The 15,826-nt window shown below is 56.6% G+C and overlaps 1 protein-coding gene across 3 annotated transcripts in view; it reads right to left on the minus strand.

Annotated features, from left to right (window-relative positions):
• EIPR1 (EARP complex and GARP complex interacting protein 1) overlaps window positions 1-15,826 on the minus strand; it is an 83,022-nt gene that overhangs the window by 36,673 nt on the left and 30,523 nt on the right. For 2 of the 3 annotated variants that reach the window (XM_066385815.1, XM_066385816.1), the window contains one exon: window positions 933-1,089. The exons of the other annotated variant lie outside the window; for it this stretch is intronic. In XM_066385815.1, coding sequence (XP_066241912.1) covers window positions 933-1,089 — 157 coding nt within the window. The remainder of the gene's footprint in view (window positions 1-932; window positions 1,090-15,826) is intronic. 3 annotated transcript variants of the gene reach the window in all.

The raw sequence follows: 15,826 nt of genomic DNA on the forward strand, positions 1-15,826 counted from the left end.
ACACAAGTCCTAATGACTTCAGTGGAGGTCACAGCCTGCCCTGCGGTCTGGTTAGCTGTCCCAGAGAAATCATGACTCCTTCAGGCCAGGTCCCCTGACCCGTCACTTTGGCCTCTGAAGCCTGGCAGACACGTGCAAGTGAGTAATTAATATCTGCTGAGTTAAACTTATTTAGTTGGTAGAGTTGACTAAGACAACTGGCTATGCAGAGGAGGTGGCTCTCTCTCACAAACACACACACACAAACACATGCACACATACACGAAGTGTTACCGTACTAAATCAATAATTACTGTGCAAGCGTGCACACCCATAACAACGCTATGCTCCTGCAGTCCCGTCTAGAAAGCACAGCTACTTGAGCGTGCTGAGGCTCCCACGACTTCACAGAGAGCTGTGAGTTCCCGAAGGGGTCCCTGGGATCACGGTGGGGCAGCGAGGGCCAGAGAGTCCTAAGGAACGGTCCCCTGATCTTGCAGGTGACACATGTGGTGGAATACACAACAGGTGATAACCGGAAGGCCCAGGGTCAGGTGACATACACACAGAGGACCCATGTTCACACCCCCAGCCCCAAAGATTATACTCCTTCACCCTGAAATAACAAATAATTAAAGCATAAGGTTGCTGGACTTGGTGTGTCTGTTGAGTTAGAGAGAGATGCAGTCAAGTGCTGCGTAGGGCCCCCCCATCCCCACACTCTGGCAGGGTCTGCGATCACACAACCCCACACGTAGCGTCACCGTGGGGGGGGGGGCTGTAATGTGTCCAATCCAGAAAACAACTGGGATTGAAAAAGAGAGAGCAACTCAGAGCACCTTTTCAAAAAAAGGAGGCTGGTGCACAAATGGCTCTGCACTGGGTTTGCACCACTGTGCGTCTACTAACACCCCCCACCCTGGGCCACTCGGGCAAAAGGACCCAGAACCTACCAGGCTGTGCTGCCGTGTGCCGCATGGTCCAGGTCGCAGAGCAGCTCCAGGGCATGCGCCGTGCTCGAGGACTCGTCGGGGGACTCGTGGCTGCCTGGCTCTGACTCCTCAGGCATCCGCCACACCGCCGCGCAGGTCAGGACTCTGCTGTCTGCAGCTGCGCAACAGAAGGGGTGTCACTATGGTGTGCTGCAGCTGCAGACAGATGCCCCATGCCTGCAGACAGACGCCCAGAGCCATACACCCCAACTGGGACCACGCTCCGCCCAGCTCCGTGTCTTCCTCACTTGAAAATCATCATTCTGGTTAGAAAAAAATTACTTTTCTCAAAATCAATTCCTTTCCTTTCTTCCTCAACAGTTCTACAAAAAGTAGAAAAAAATGAGGGTTGGGGGGACATAGTCACCGTGGATGGGGCTCCACTCTGAGATGGGCAGTAAGTAAGTTTTTTCCGGCAGCTTCCCGAGAGCACCTCACTAGGCACTAAGCACCCAGAAGGCCTCTGCTTGTAAACAGTGTCGTTGGTGCCAAGACCCCCATCTGCTAGGTGGTGAGTGTGGGGCTGGGGGTGCACAGGAGCCTGCATGGCACTCTCTGCTGAGCCCTAGCCCCTGGGCACATTGGCCCAGTGCCCAGCGCTGACGCCCACTGTACCACCGGCCACGTGGGCACAGCACCTACAAACCACAGCATCCTTTCACCTCCCGTGGGCAGCTGCTTAGAACCCCCTCCCCCACCCAGGATCCTGACACTCCTAATTTTTAGGTGCTCCAGGAATAAAGAGACTAAACTCAGAGAAGAAAGTCTCCTGGAAATGTCCTGGGCCCTAGGTCTCCGCCCCTCTAGAAATTTCTACAAAAGAAATTAGATTCGGTGGGTAGAAGGTTGAGTCCAAAGTCCCTCTCTCTGAACACAGGCGCTGCCGACACTGCAGACCCTGGACACGTGCACATTGCACACCCCGCTGAACTCAAGAGTGCGCTGTAGGTGTGAGGAATACGGCAGGCTTTGCCAGAAACTCTCCAGCCCTCTGAAGTAGATTAATTCCAAGGTAAACAGCACGGAAAAGCAGGCTGGAGGTGCACCCACGGAGACATGCAAATCAGCCTGAACTCTCCGAGTCTCCATGTTCATGTGGATCTCCGCAGAACCTTCCGCTCACACCCCGCAGCAATCAAAGAAATGGAGGTGTTTTTATGGAGGAAAACCTGATCTTTGGGAGGAAATCACTGTAATCACCAGCGAGGCATGCCTCTTTCATGTCTATTTTCAAAGTTCTCTCCCAAAGTCGGTCTTGAATTCCTGATTTCCCACTGTAATGACCCGGAGTCCCCAGAGGGCAGGGCTGCTCGGGTGTGAGCCCAGCCCGAGGCTGAACCAGGCATCACGCCCCCTCAGTGCGCAGATGGGAAGCTGAGGCCCAGTGTAGGACTGCCTCCCCAGCATCCAGGGAACGTGGGCACCAGGGTGGGCAGGGAAGGAACTCTCCCACTGCTTTCAAAGAGGAGACACTGCCTGGTGTCTCCAAGGCCGCCTGGAACCACCGTCTGTTCTTCCCATGGACGGCGCGCTCCGGGCACTTAATGGGATAATAAGATGACAGGCACGGGAGAGCCAGGCTGGGGCTGGCGGTTGGAGATTACCACCAGGTTTACAGACCTGCTGTGGGGATTAGCGCCCCGGAGCCTGCACAGCCGCTCAAACTGCTCAAGGGCTGGTGGTGTCCTGGCTGGGGGGCTGGTTCCCACGGGGGGGGGGCTCTGCAGGTAGAGAGCAGATCAAGAGGTCTGCGGAAGCCGAGGCTATTTTTAGAAGCTTCAGTCATCTGAGTCTGGCGCAGGCTCAGTGGGGAGATGAGGCGAATCCAGCTTTACATCCACCCCCATGCCGACCGGACGCGACTCCCCACGCCGGCCTTTCCCGTGCTGGAGTGCAGCATCTGTGTGAGCCACAGCCTGGTTTTGGGGAGCAGAGGCCATGGAGGGGAACAAAGGAGAGGCCTCAGGGAGTTTCCCAGCCCAGCCCAGCCCAGCCCGTGTGTGCGGCCCAAGGGGTCCTGGGTGGGGGCAGGGGAGGTGCTGTCCCTGCACAAGCTGGGCAGAGGGAAGATGGGGTGCTGGCCATGACCCCCAGAGACAAAGCGGACACAAGAGGAGAGGCCAGGACAGACACTCAATCGCCCACACAACAGGCTGGGTGGAAAGCTGCGAGCCCCCAGAATGGAAAGTCAGGAACTCTCCGGCAGCTCTTGTCCTGGGCAGCTCAGAGGCAGAGCCCCCCTGGGGAGGCCTGCAACCAGATTCCCACAAAGCCTACCTCAGGAGATCCCTGTGCCACGGGGAGGGCAGGGTCCACACCTGCAGAGCCCAGGCTGACGAAGACTCAACATGTCCTCCGGTCCAGCTCACGGGGGGCGGGGCAGCATGCAGCTCTCTCCCCAGCTCCCCTGTCCACAGGAAGAACCACTCTTGACACTGAGGTCTCCGTGCAGCAGAGCTGACCGTGACAGGAAAGACTGACAGAAGCCCCCGCAGTCCCCTTCCCATTAAAGCAGTGGGGGAAGGCAGCACAGCCCCCTGGGGATGTGGGGGCTCACTCAGGTCGCTGGCAGAGCCTTGGAAGATGCTGGTCCTCATCAGCACCCCACTGACTGCACCAGTGGGGTCTGGGCTGCCGGCAGGATGTTCTGGAGAATGACAGCAGATTGTCACACACTTCACAGTCAGGTGACGCCAACTACAGCTGCTCTTTCCAATGTGCTGGTCACAGAGGCAGAACAACACGGCCCCTGTCTGCAGGGACCCAGATGCCATGCCAGTGTTTTTGATCACGATGCCAATTCAGAACGGTACCCCGCAGCCAGGCGCCATCAGCAGCAGGGACGGACTTCACAGCCCTGGCCAGCCCACTACAGTGCCCCCCCACCCCCAAGTTGCATCCAGGTGGGCGTGCCATGCCCGCTGGCCACAGCTGGCCTACTGCCTGGCTCTGGAAGGCCTGCGAGCTAAGAGTCTTTGCATTTTAAAGAGGAACGAAAGCAAACAAGGACGAACACGGGACAGGCCGTCTGGCACACGGAGCGGAGCCAGAAATAGTCCCAAACCGGTCCTTCACAGAGGCCACTGTCTGCCCTTCCTGTCTCAGCTCCTGGAGCATGTCTCCTGGTGTTGGTCAGCTATGTCCAGGGCTCTGCAGGGCCTCCTGGAATGAGTCCTTGTGTGGTACAGGTGTGGGTCTCTAGAACCCTCGTCCTGCTGTGACCAGGCTGCCTCAGCCTGGCGATCACTCTCCATGGCTCCAGGGACCCGGTGCCCAGGCTTCCTGCCACTCCAGCTCCAGAAGGCCTCGAACCCGGCCTATGTTCCGGTTCCTTCTGCAGGCCCCCCCCAACCCGACTGCCTGTATACAGAACAGGAAAGTAAGCGTTAGGTCCGGAGAAGGCAGAGGACTGGAACTATAATTCTTGGATAATCCAATGATTTGCTGATGGCTGTGTTTAATACTTTAGGCTCAGGTATCAAAAACACCCTCCTACAAAAATAGCCAATCAACAAAATTTATAGATGAAACACCCACTTTTTAGTAGGAGATGTGAAAAGATCTTCAGCTTTGGAGCGCAGGAGGCAGCAGAGGGGAAGCCCCGGCTGGGCATGCAGACAGGAACCCACTCTGGGGTGGAGACCAGACGAACCAGGGAGAGGCCCGTACCGCACAGCCCACACACTACACCCCACCGAGAGACAGCAGTGGGCTGGGGTGCTGCTGCCCAGGCTGTGAGGTCAGTCAGGGTGACACCACTTCACAGAGCCAAGGTTCATGTGACATCATACGCCATGTGATTTGCTGGAATTCAGTGGGGTTAGGGTCAGATGGAAAGTCCAAGTTCCATACCAGAATGCTTTAAAAAGGTGAACTGCTTGGAAATTCAAATTCTACATTAACAGTACAAGAAAGATCACCAGTGAGCACCAGTTGGTACCGCGTCATTGAAGGTGGACATCCCAGACAAGTCAGTTCAGGGGGTTTGTGGGAATTCCGGGACAGCCCCACAAATCCTGTGGTCCTTTCTGTGAGGACCCATCATCCTCCTCCTTGCACAGCCCTGGTGTGGCCAGTGTAGCCGCTCACAGCGCTGGGCCCAGACAAGGGCTGCTCTGGACTGAGCACACCCTCACCTCTGACGAGGGGAGGGAGTGGTTCTACCTTCTGTCAGGAGCAAACACAAACCTGGCAGGCTCCAACATGCGAGGCAGCCCCTGCCTCCCTATACTCTGTGTGTAGCTGACGTACCCAGGATGTGGTCCCTGTCTATCCGGTGGTCTCATCCATCCCCTCGTGTTTATTCTCAAAACCCGCCTGCCAACGCTCCCACATCAGAGCTCACAGGGTCGTGGCAGAGGGCCGCAGTGCTGGCTCCTGGCGGGTGTGTGCCTCGATGGACTTGGGGGCAGGGCCAGCTGGCTGTGTGACGCCGTTGCCTGGGGGATGGCCACAGGAGTGTGTGAGGGAGAGTCCGCATGGGCCCTCCACGCCCGCCAGGCCACACTGTGCGCAGGGCAGCCCCACAGGCACCCATTAACACTCTAGGTATGGCGGGTCGAGGAGCCACTTCCAGAGGCTTTCTTCCTCCCCCAACAAGCAGGCTCATCCCCCACCTCACTCATGAACAGGCGCCTCAACACCAGACGGCGGGCAGGGCACACTTATTACACGAGACCTGCTGGCACAGGTGAGCACGGCAGCCCACAGCCTGCTGGACATGCCGTCCTTCACGTGCTGCACACCCCTCCCCACCCTCTCTCCCTATTGCTCTTAAAGTGGCCCAGAACGCAGTGGGGTGGGGGCCAGGGGTGGATCTGAACGTGCAAATGGAAAACACTCATTTCAAACACTCGTCCTTACTCACCGTCTTTCTTTAAAGACACATGGCAACTGTTGTGAAATTCTGGATCTCCCCACAAAACAGAGGCAAAATGAAAGTGAGTTGGGGGGCTTAATAACAGCTTATATGTTTATTAGCCCTTCCCACCTGATAGCCACCTTGTGTTCGGGGCATTGCAGACCCCAGAGTCGGCTGAAGCTGGTCACTGTGCGGTCTTCCTCGGCAGGCTGGCTGAACCGCTCAGGAGGAGCGTCTGGACATGGTGGGGGAGCTGGTGTCCAAGGGGCAGCAGACCCCAAAGTAGCACTCCTTCCTCTGCCCCTGGCCACAGGCCAGCTGATCAGTCACAGGAGGGACTCTGCGAATGGAACTGAAACGGGAAAACGACTTTGGAGTCCCAGGTCCCGAGTAGTCGCTCCAGGATTCCGGGAGGGTGTTTTTCCTCAACAGGTTGGGAGCAGCGGTTCCTTCACAGACGGGCGCTGCGTGGGCTGAGCACCGCAATGGGGTGTGGCCACCGCGCAGGAATCCGGGAGTGAGAAGTCCGGGCTCCTCCACTCAGATGGCGCCGCTGTCTACGGTGGGTCTGGATGGGGCCACGCTTCCCTCCACCGCCAGCCTCTGCTCTGGGGTACTGGCCCATGCTCCCCCTTCTCTTGCCCTGTGCAGGTCTGCCATCTGCAGGCCTTCAGCACAGCGCCCCTCGGCGTTCTCTTTCATGAGCGCTGCACACAGGAATCACTTTCTGCCTGCCAGCATCTCTTAGGGCTGGCGGACCACAGGACACCATTGGCCAGTGTGTGATGAAGGTGACATGTGTCCTCTCTGGCAAGAGTGCTGTCACCTATCCTGCAGGAGAGACCCCAGGTGGCTTCGCTGGGCCAGGGCAGCAGTACGGGGACACAGCGAGGCCCTGCCAGCCAGCCGGAACACAGGGGACAGCAGTGAGGGACAGCAAGAGGGTTGCGATTGGGCCACGGAGAGGCAGGGTCCAGGCACATCCTGTGTTCCAGCATCCAGAGACTCACTGGGCATGCTGGGCGGATGGGGAAGGCCGGGTAGATGGCCAGTGAGCACACGTCCTGTCCCCATGGGCACGGGCTCCCCCACACGTTCACGGAGGCCCACGGGCAGCCGGGCTCTCGTCTCCCTAGGAAGAGTGAGCACCTCGCTCCTCTGTGGCCCTTCTCACTCGGGCTCCCAAGGCCCAAGCACGCCAACGTTGTCACAGCCACTCACAGCACCTCCCTCCATTCTCTGAAAAGCAAGCCCGTGAGCAGACTGAGGTGTCTGGGGGTGCTCTGCGCTGACTGTGTGATCGGTGGGTGTGGGCCCCTTGCAGGTCCTCTGCTTGAACCCCTCCCTGGGGCTTCCTGCGGAGCGTGACGCTTTCTCCCCAGCCTGGCATGGGATTGATAGGATTAGAGAAACTCTGGAATCACAGCCAGACAGTGAGGCATGGGGCGGGGGGAATGCCACACAAGCAGAAGAAGAGGCCCTGACCTCTTCTTGAGACGCTCCTTCCAGGGAGGAAACAGGAAACAGGGTATTAGTTTTCAACCACCCGCTTCCCCTAACAGGGTGCCGAGGTCCTTCCAGTATAGGACAATGTCACCGCAGAACAAAAAAATCCAAACTGAATTTGAAAGGCATTTGGAACCATTCAGTAGTTTTGGAAATTGTGATTAAAATCACCCAAGTCTTTTAAAAGCACAGGGCAGGCAGACAGAGGACTATGAAGAGCCAAATGTCACAGTTCAAAAGGGTCCTCGGTCATTCCGTCTGCCAGGGTCCTGGGCAGGTCCTCCGGCTCCTGGTGGACAGTGACAGTTACTGGTGAGGGAGGGATGCAACACAAAGCGCAGAAAGCCCTTCAGTGCAAGGCCAGGCCATCCTTGAGACCCTGGACCAGAAGCTGCAGACTGGGACTGGTTGCTTAGCAACAGGGTCGCCTCCCTGCTCCAGGTCCCTCCAGCAGGTCTCCCTGGCCCACCTGTCAGCCAGTGCGGGGGGGCGGCAGCCACTTGACTGGCGTTCAAACATGCAGATCCCAGTGGGCAAGGCCAACCTTCTGGGTGGCAGACAGGCGTCCCTTCGAAAAACCAGGCCAGAGACCCTGCGGCACCACGAGTCACACATTCACTGCAACCAGCCAACCTCTGGCTGCAGATGGGTCTTATTCAAAACACGCGGTATGGGGACGTGACCCTTTGAAGGTCTACAGGGAGGGGGCTGTTAAAACGAAGCTCCACTCAGCCAGTGACTGTGGCCCAGGACGAGGGACACAGGGCCTGCCTGCCGGGGTCCACACGCGGTGTACACAGGGCCCTGTCCTCGGTGGAGCCTGGGTGCCTGGCCCACCCCGGCCGACCCCACTAAGCCACATGCCTAACATGTGTCACGCCATGGTGCCGATGCCTGTCCAGGGCCTCCACATCCATCACACCTGTGACTAACGGGCAGGCTTTCAATCCACGATGCTCACTCCCCACTCACCTTCCCGGAGCTTAACTGCCCACTTCGCTTTCCTCCCAGGCCACAGAACTGCTCTCCCAATGCCTCCCACTGGCCTCGGGAGGGGTGACAGGAACACTGGCCGTGCTCATCGGCAGGCCCCTCCGGTGACAGGCATCTGCTCCCTCCTGCTCAGGCAGTGGTCGCCCTTCCTCCATCCCCGTCAGCTCCCGAGTCCAGTTCTGAAACAGAGACCGCCAGCCTCAGCTGTTCTCTCTGTGCAGGGGGGGATGTGCCCCAGACACCGCAAAGAGGGGCAAGGGACTGTAAGTCTTCCCTCTCCACAGCACAGCGGACACCTTTCCATGAGGACCAATGTGTTCTGCTCCCCAACTGCACTGGCTGCCTCAATTTCCCCTGACCTCAGGCACCGTGCACTCAGGGCTGATCTGTGACCTTTGCTCTCTACGCAGCCTGAGTCCCAAGGCGTGTCCCTCAGCGCTGAACCCCACAGACAAGCCCACTGTACCCCATGTTTCCTCCACAGTGCTCCTGCCCCCTACCACCAGGCTCCTGCAGCCCCGCCTACACGTGCAGGACATCCACTCACATCCGTGTGCCCAACTCTGACCTGACCTCTCCTGCTGGTCCTCCTGAGCGCCCCAACTCCACAGACAGCACAGGGTGACCGTGATGGCCCTCCTCTCACACGGATGTTCACGCACATCCAGAATCATGTTTCCACTGCCACCGGGCCAGTACCCGCTTCTCATAGGACAGCCCCGCACAGCCCCGTCAGCTGTGTCTTCTAGACACGCACACACACATACCAACACTCTCTTCCCCTGGTCTACAGGGACGCAGAGCCGACCCGACCAGAACAGCACCCGCCCTCTGAACTTTCCAGCCCCTAACCGGCTCTCGTGTCTCCCCGTGCACACTTCTCCACTGGGGGCCACCCTGACCCCGGACACGGCTTGCTGGACTCCCTTGCATGCACCCATGACAGCGTCTGTCCGATATGATGGCACAGTCCCAGGTCTACACGGTGCCTGGCATGTAGCACGTGCTTAGTAATAGATGCCAAGAACAACGACATACCACATAGAACACACAGGACGGATGCAGAATGCTTTAGAGGTCAAAGGATCAAAATGAGGACCCCAGGAAAGAGGCTACACTACCACTAACGTGACGGGGCTGGATGAGAGGGTCGCTGTGTTCTCGTGTCCCAGGGAACCGAGGCCACAGCCATGAGGAGACCTTGCCCCCACGACGCACACAGCCATCAGCCATGGCCCACACTCCTGGAGTTTCCCTGAAGGTCATTTAGTCCGACTTGGTCTTGACGAGGGCTCAGCGTCTGGACACGTGCACTGACTCCCAGGCACCTGTGCCTCCTCAAGGGAGGGTGGGGGCACAGCAGGGCAGAGGGAAGGAGGAAGCAGAGACAGGGCAGACGTGCAGGCCGCGGAGCTGACGTCCCCTCGGGAGCAACTGAGCCGATTTGCTGGGACAGAGAGGCGGGGTAAATGCACATGGGTCACTGGGGTCTGTCTGCACAGCAGGCTGTCATCCAGATCACAGGTGTCGCAAGGACAGATGTGCTCCTGTGTCTGCCTGTGTCTCCTAGGGCTCCTCCACATGCCAGGAGCCCACCTGCAGGTTGTGGTCGGGAAGCCAAACAAGCCCAAGTTCCTGGGGCCACCGAGCTGTGGGGCTGACAGGGACTCTTGGAGGACCCGAGGCCCGTTCTCCAGCTGAGAGTCTGCACACCCATGCCCATGGCAGTGGGGACAGCCGGGAGGGAGGGGGGGATTGCTCAGAGTGGAATGACAGTCACACCCAGCATTACTTCACAGACGTCTAGAGGTCAAGAATTCAATTTTTTTTTTGTAATTAGGATCCACATCAATGCAGAATGCGGTGCCGTCCTATGTGAAAAGTACACAGTTCATTACATACTCGAGTGCTTTCTCTGTATCGGGTTCCGTGAGGCACTGAATATTTATAATTCATAACCTCTCTGTCTCAGAAGCGGACTGGGAGAGAGCAGCAGGCTACTTGCTAAATGCACTGTGATTTAGATGGAAATTATAAAAAATAAGAAATGTCCTACTTTTAAAAAGGATGTTACCTGAGTGCATGCTTCCTAAGTAAGACAATGGTTCCTACAGTGACTGGGACACACACTGGGCAGGTAGTGTCGCAGCACGGGTGACACTGGAGGGAGGGGATGAGGAGCTGTCCTCTCTTTAGGACGCATTGCTTCTCATCACAGTGTTAGCATCATTTTATAAACAGTAACACCCAAGTGCTCCAGTCCTGCCGCCCTGCCAGCTCCGGGCCTCCCTGGGGAGCACGTGACTGGGGAGACACGGGTGCGGGCGACCCAGTCAGGATTCAGGTCTCTGCCCGACTCCAGTCCTGTCTGCACCCAAGCACTACGGATGTCCCGGAACACCATCTGGGCACCACCCCTGGGCACCCGCTAATGGACAAAGGTCTTCAGTCACCAGGTTCAATTCTGGCAACAGGCTCTAACCACTTGGGTCCATTTAAAACACCTAATACCAGGGCACTTCTGCAAAATATCCTGAATCACGGTGAGGCCCGGGACCAGGACCTACACGAGGAACGTGAGTGGCTGTGCAGCCAGGGTCATGTGATGTCAGCATCTGCCACATCCAAGCATGCACAGGCTGCGCACCCAGGGAAGGCCAGTGCCTTCACGTTCACAATGGGGATGAAGGTGGCCTGCTTCTGTCCAGAGCCGGCTGCTGTGTGGACCTAACATGAGCACCTCTGGGGTCCCCTGACAATCTCTCCAAGTAGGTGCTACCATCCCCCCACCTCAGCAGTGAGCCTCAGTCTCAGAGAACTCGGAAACTTCCCTGGGGTCTCATAGCCTCCGAGGAGCTGAATGCAAACCCCAGCGCCTCTGACTCTCATCTCTGTGCTGCCGTGGACACCACCAGCCTCCGCTGATGGACAGACAGCAGGCTCCCAAAAGGCCCTGAGCAAACAGCAGCGTTTGCCAAGATGATACAGTGCCCACTTCTCTAAAACAGATTTTATAGACGAAACGTGTGTTCCCCCCTCCAAATTCACACACTGAAACCCTAACCTCCATCGTGACGGCGTGAGGAGGCAGGGGCCAGAGGTGCGGTCAGCTCAGGAAGGTGGACCCTCCGGGGTGACCAGGTCCTGACAGAGGGGCCTGGGGCAGTCAGCTCAGGAAAGTGGACCCTCCAGGGGAGGCCAGGCCCTGACAGAGGGGCCCGTGGAGCTCCTGGCCCTGCACACGTGGAAGAGGGTCCTCATCAGACAGTGAACGCACCTTCCAGCCCCCAGAACCATGAGAAACCAGCATCTGAGGTCCATGTCACCCAGTCTACAGTGCTTTGCCCCAGCAGCCCAAACGGGGTTAAGACATGGATTCGACTCTTAAACAAAAACAAAATAGGACACAGAAGGAGAACATTTTGCCAAAAAAAACCCAAAAAACCAAAACCTAGAATTAAATATGTGGACAAGGCCCACCGGGGGTGAGGACGACGGAGACACAGAGACCCAGCTCCGGAGACCAGGTTCAGTGACGCAGATCTGATTTAATCAGGAAGTAAGCTAGTTTACATACACAGGTTCAGCCTATAGGGTGTTACAGCATGTCCTTCATAGCCAATGGCTGAAAAGATCAGGGAGCTGCCTGGTTGGCGCTGAGTCACTTCCTTACAGCGGGTGAGCTCCCTCCTAGGTGTGCCTAGGAGGGTTCTGGGAGCTGGAGTGTTCTCACAGCACTGTATCAGCCACAGCTGCTAGGAATGTGTTCTGCGCTCTATCTACAAAATACAAACTTAAGTGGCTAGATCTATAGAAAAAAATCGCCATTAGTAGGAAAAGAAACAAAAATTTTATGAAATGAGTGTTTTCACACAGCACAAGAGAAGCCATTCTAGGCCAGTAATATACACCTAACGGCTCAAATGCAGGCTTCCCAGCTGATGACACAGCGGTCCCCAGCTGCCCCCCCCCCCCGAGTCCCGCCCTCCTCGCTAAGGGCTTCACTGGATTCCTTCTGCCTGTCCCAGAAACACTCAGACATCACCACATCACAGCGCTTCCAGCTGGGGATGTACTCTGCTGAATGACTGAGCTCAACATTCTAGTACACACAGGAGCCTCACCACTGGCCTGCTGTCACGGGGCTTCCAGGACAGTTTGGTGGACACCCAGGAAGGGCACAATGACCTGGTCAGTGGCTTCCACCTCAGGGAGACCCAGGCACCTGGCGGTGGCCAGACTGAGGGTCCTGCCACTGGGGCCACATCTGACGAAGGTGCCCTGGTCAGGTGGGCATGGTAACCTGGCCTTCCATATCATGACAAGACTGCGTGCTCTGCAGGGGACTGCAGCCTCTGTGGCCCTGAGGCCCAGAGAACAGCATGCAGAGCCTGCTACAAAGCCTGGTCAGTCAGCAGCTAGGGGCCGGCTGCCTCGCCACCTCAGCTCCATCACCTCTCCTCAGCCCTAGCTCACCCCACGTGCTCTGACGTCCTCCTGGGCTTTGCAGGTATGTAACAGTCCTCACAGGTGTTAGCGGCAGGTGTCGTCAGGCAGAGAGCAAACTCTCTCAATACATGTTGGGTGAGCCAGCCCTACACACACAAGTGAGAGGCCCACTTTTCCTCTGAGGTAGAGAACACGTCATCTTCAACTCTGACTTTCTAGAATGCCATTGTTGGCTGCCTCAAGATCCCCTGTGAGGTGGTGTCCAGTCGACAGGAACCACACCGAGGGCTTAGTAAGAAGTCTTTCCTTTGAATTGAATCAAATAAAACAGCAGTTATATGAACATCACAGACTCTAAACTCTTGAACAAATATCAGCCGTAATGATTTTTTGATGATACCCAACGTGCACATGCTGTTTTCACTTGTCCACTTTAAATAAATCAGTGAGCAATAATTATGTATAATAAACACTCAACAAATATTCTTAAAAGCACAAATAAACATCGGTTTATTGTATAACAATGACTGTCTTCACGGGTCTAGCACCAAGCACAAGGGGCATAACAACCGTGTGATGGCTTTCAACTAGCTCTGCAGCCTTTGTGGACCGGGGTTTGGCAGAGACCCTGATTTGACTGGTGGCCTTTTCCTGAGCACACTGTCACCACCCCGCAGCCCATCGGGCTGCCTGCCCTTTGCACGAGCCCCGAGGTTCTGAGCTTTCTGCCATCTCAGCTGGCTGGTCCAAGCCTCTCAGTCTCTGACTTCCCATCCTGGGGACTTCCAGAGCGGGAGCCAACTTTGTCTCCTACCAGACAAACGCTGTCGGCTTCTCCCAGCATCCACGGCACGCAGGTGGGGGCGGTCACCGTGTCGCATGGTGACCTCTTTGCGACCCTGGATGGTGGGGGTCAGGGGATCTCATTTGCGCCTTGTGGCCCCAGCATTGGGTCAGGGTGGCAACACCAGGAGCTCAACATCTAATTGGTGACAGAGAGGGAGGAATCTGATAACCAAATAAAGGGGAGGGGACAGGAGAAGGATGGTGTTAGAAAGGCAGGGAATGGCACACAGAATAGCCCACAGGCTTGCAAGGCAGACACATTAGGATTTGGGCCCCGACTGTCACTCACCCTCGCTGTCCTCCCCACGTGCTTACTGTGGGATGGAAGGTTGAGCATAGAGACTGTCGAACAGCAGGTGTTTAATAAATGGTATCTGCGTTCCCCCCCCCCCCCAGAAAAAAAACACAGAGATTTGGACATGCTGGTAACGAATGTCCCCTCTGTATCTGACCGTCCACGACTGTGTTCTGGGATTTTTGTTGCTAAGTCGCTGGAATCGGTCTCCCCACTCAGCCATGTGCACATGAGAACTACCAGACTCCTGTGGTTGGGTCCAGGGGCAGCCGACGCTCCCTGCAGGGCCACACACTAAACAGTCTTGGCTCTGTGGGCGATCGGGTCCCTGTCCCAAAGACTCAACTCTCCTGTAGCACAAAAGCCGCCATGACACCAGGTAAATGAATGTGGCTTTTTGCCAATAAAGCCTGGCTGACCAGCCAGGCAGTGGGCCGGCTCAGCTGATGGGTGGTTTGCTATTGTCCTGGACCATGACAAGGAAGAGGCTTTGCTTCGTTTCCAAGCAGACCCAGGGCAAACACATCACTCTTGACACTTTGTTCCGTGCCTCCTGTGTGCCAGGCCCTTTAGAATGCGTGGTGCCCGCCCAACGCTGAATCATCCACTGTTTTAAATCTCACAGATGACATTCCAGTTGCTGCCACTCCCCTCGCCCTCCTTGGCGCTGTTGGCAGAGGGCACAAGATGAGACCTCATGCAGCCCTCTCATTCCACGAGGTCACAGCTCTGGACTCAGCCACTGTAGAAACAGGATCCCTTGCAACACATGAAAAATGGGTTCTGTGCTTAAAAAAAAAAGGGGGGCTTAAAACCCAGGGGTCTGCATGAGGTATTAATGCTTTATTGATGGCTGGATCTGGGGACAGAACCCAAAGTCCAGCGATGTCGGAGCTCATCTATCGCTTCCCCTGGATCTGTCTGTCAGGCCTATCATTGTGCCGCGGGACATAAAATTAACCTGAAGACTCTCTGGCTTCCAGCCGTGCTGATCTTCCCTGTGGTCTTACCATGCGCTGGCCAGGGCGCCCCGAACACCAGGGCCCTCCGAAGCAGGCTGCTGTGTCACTAAGTGTGCCTGTCCTCTTGGGAAGGCTAGGCTAATCCCCGAGGAGTCCATAACTTCCTGGATGTACATGCCCCATGCTCTCACATTCCTGAACAGGGCTAGTTTAATGGCAAAATAAGTATTTCTGGTTGTTTTTATAAGTTTGGGAATTCAAACCTCTCAGAACACAAGGGAATAGAAACAAACCTGGGGACACACGGCCGGGCCTCTCACTCTGAAGTGCGGGAGAAGAGCTGGGAGGTGGATCACACACCCAGGGGACACAGCGGGATACCCCGGCTCAGAGGGGGAGGCACCACCAGCTGTCATGCAGCAGAACCCAACAGCACGTTCTAATAGGGCTCCGGAGTGCACAAAATCTCCAGAGCGGAAAGGGACTCAGAAAACCCACGTGGCATGAGGAGGAGTCTAGACCCAGCCGTCTGAGAGCCCTCGGCACTCAGCGAAGGAGCCCAATCCCCGCCCACAGTAGGCTCCAGGTCCGAGGGGCCGCAGCCTGGCCCTGGAGGCCCTCCTGAAGCAGACAGACAGCTGGCTTTAAAGGCAGAGAGGAAAGTTAAAATGAAAACTCAGGGATTTCCTTCTTGGTTTTCTCTAGAAGGACCTCATTACGAGTCGGCGTGCTGCCCCTGGAACGCTGCCGTCCATGTTTCTAGACTTGAAGGCCAACCTCTTCTCTGTCAGACCCTCATGCGCCTCCTGGCCCTCCGCCGTTCATTCTGTGTCTGACTTCTTCCTGCGTGGACTTCTCTTTGTTGCGCTGATCAGCATGAGGAAGCTGATCCCAGGCCAAGTCTGCGAAGTGCTCCGTGGAAACCGGCAATAACAAGAAAACA

This window comes from Saccopteryx leptura, chromosome 5, assembly GCF_036850995.1.
Source record: "Saccopteryx leptura isolate mSacLep1 chromosome 5, mSacLep1_pri_phased_curated, whole genome shotgun sequence".
Classification (NCBI taxonomy): Eukaryota; Metazoa; Chordata; class Mammalia; order Chiroptera; family Emballonuridae; genus Saccopteryx; species Saccopteryx leptura.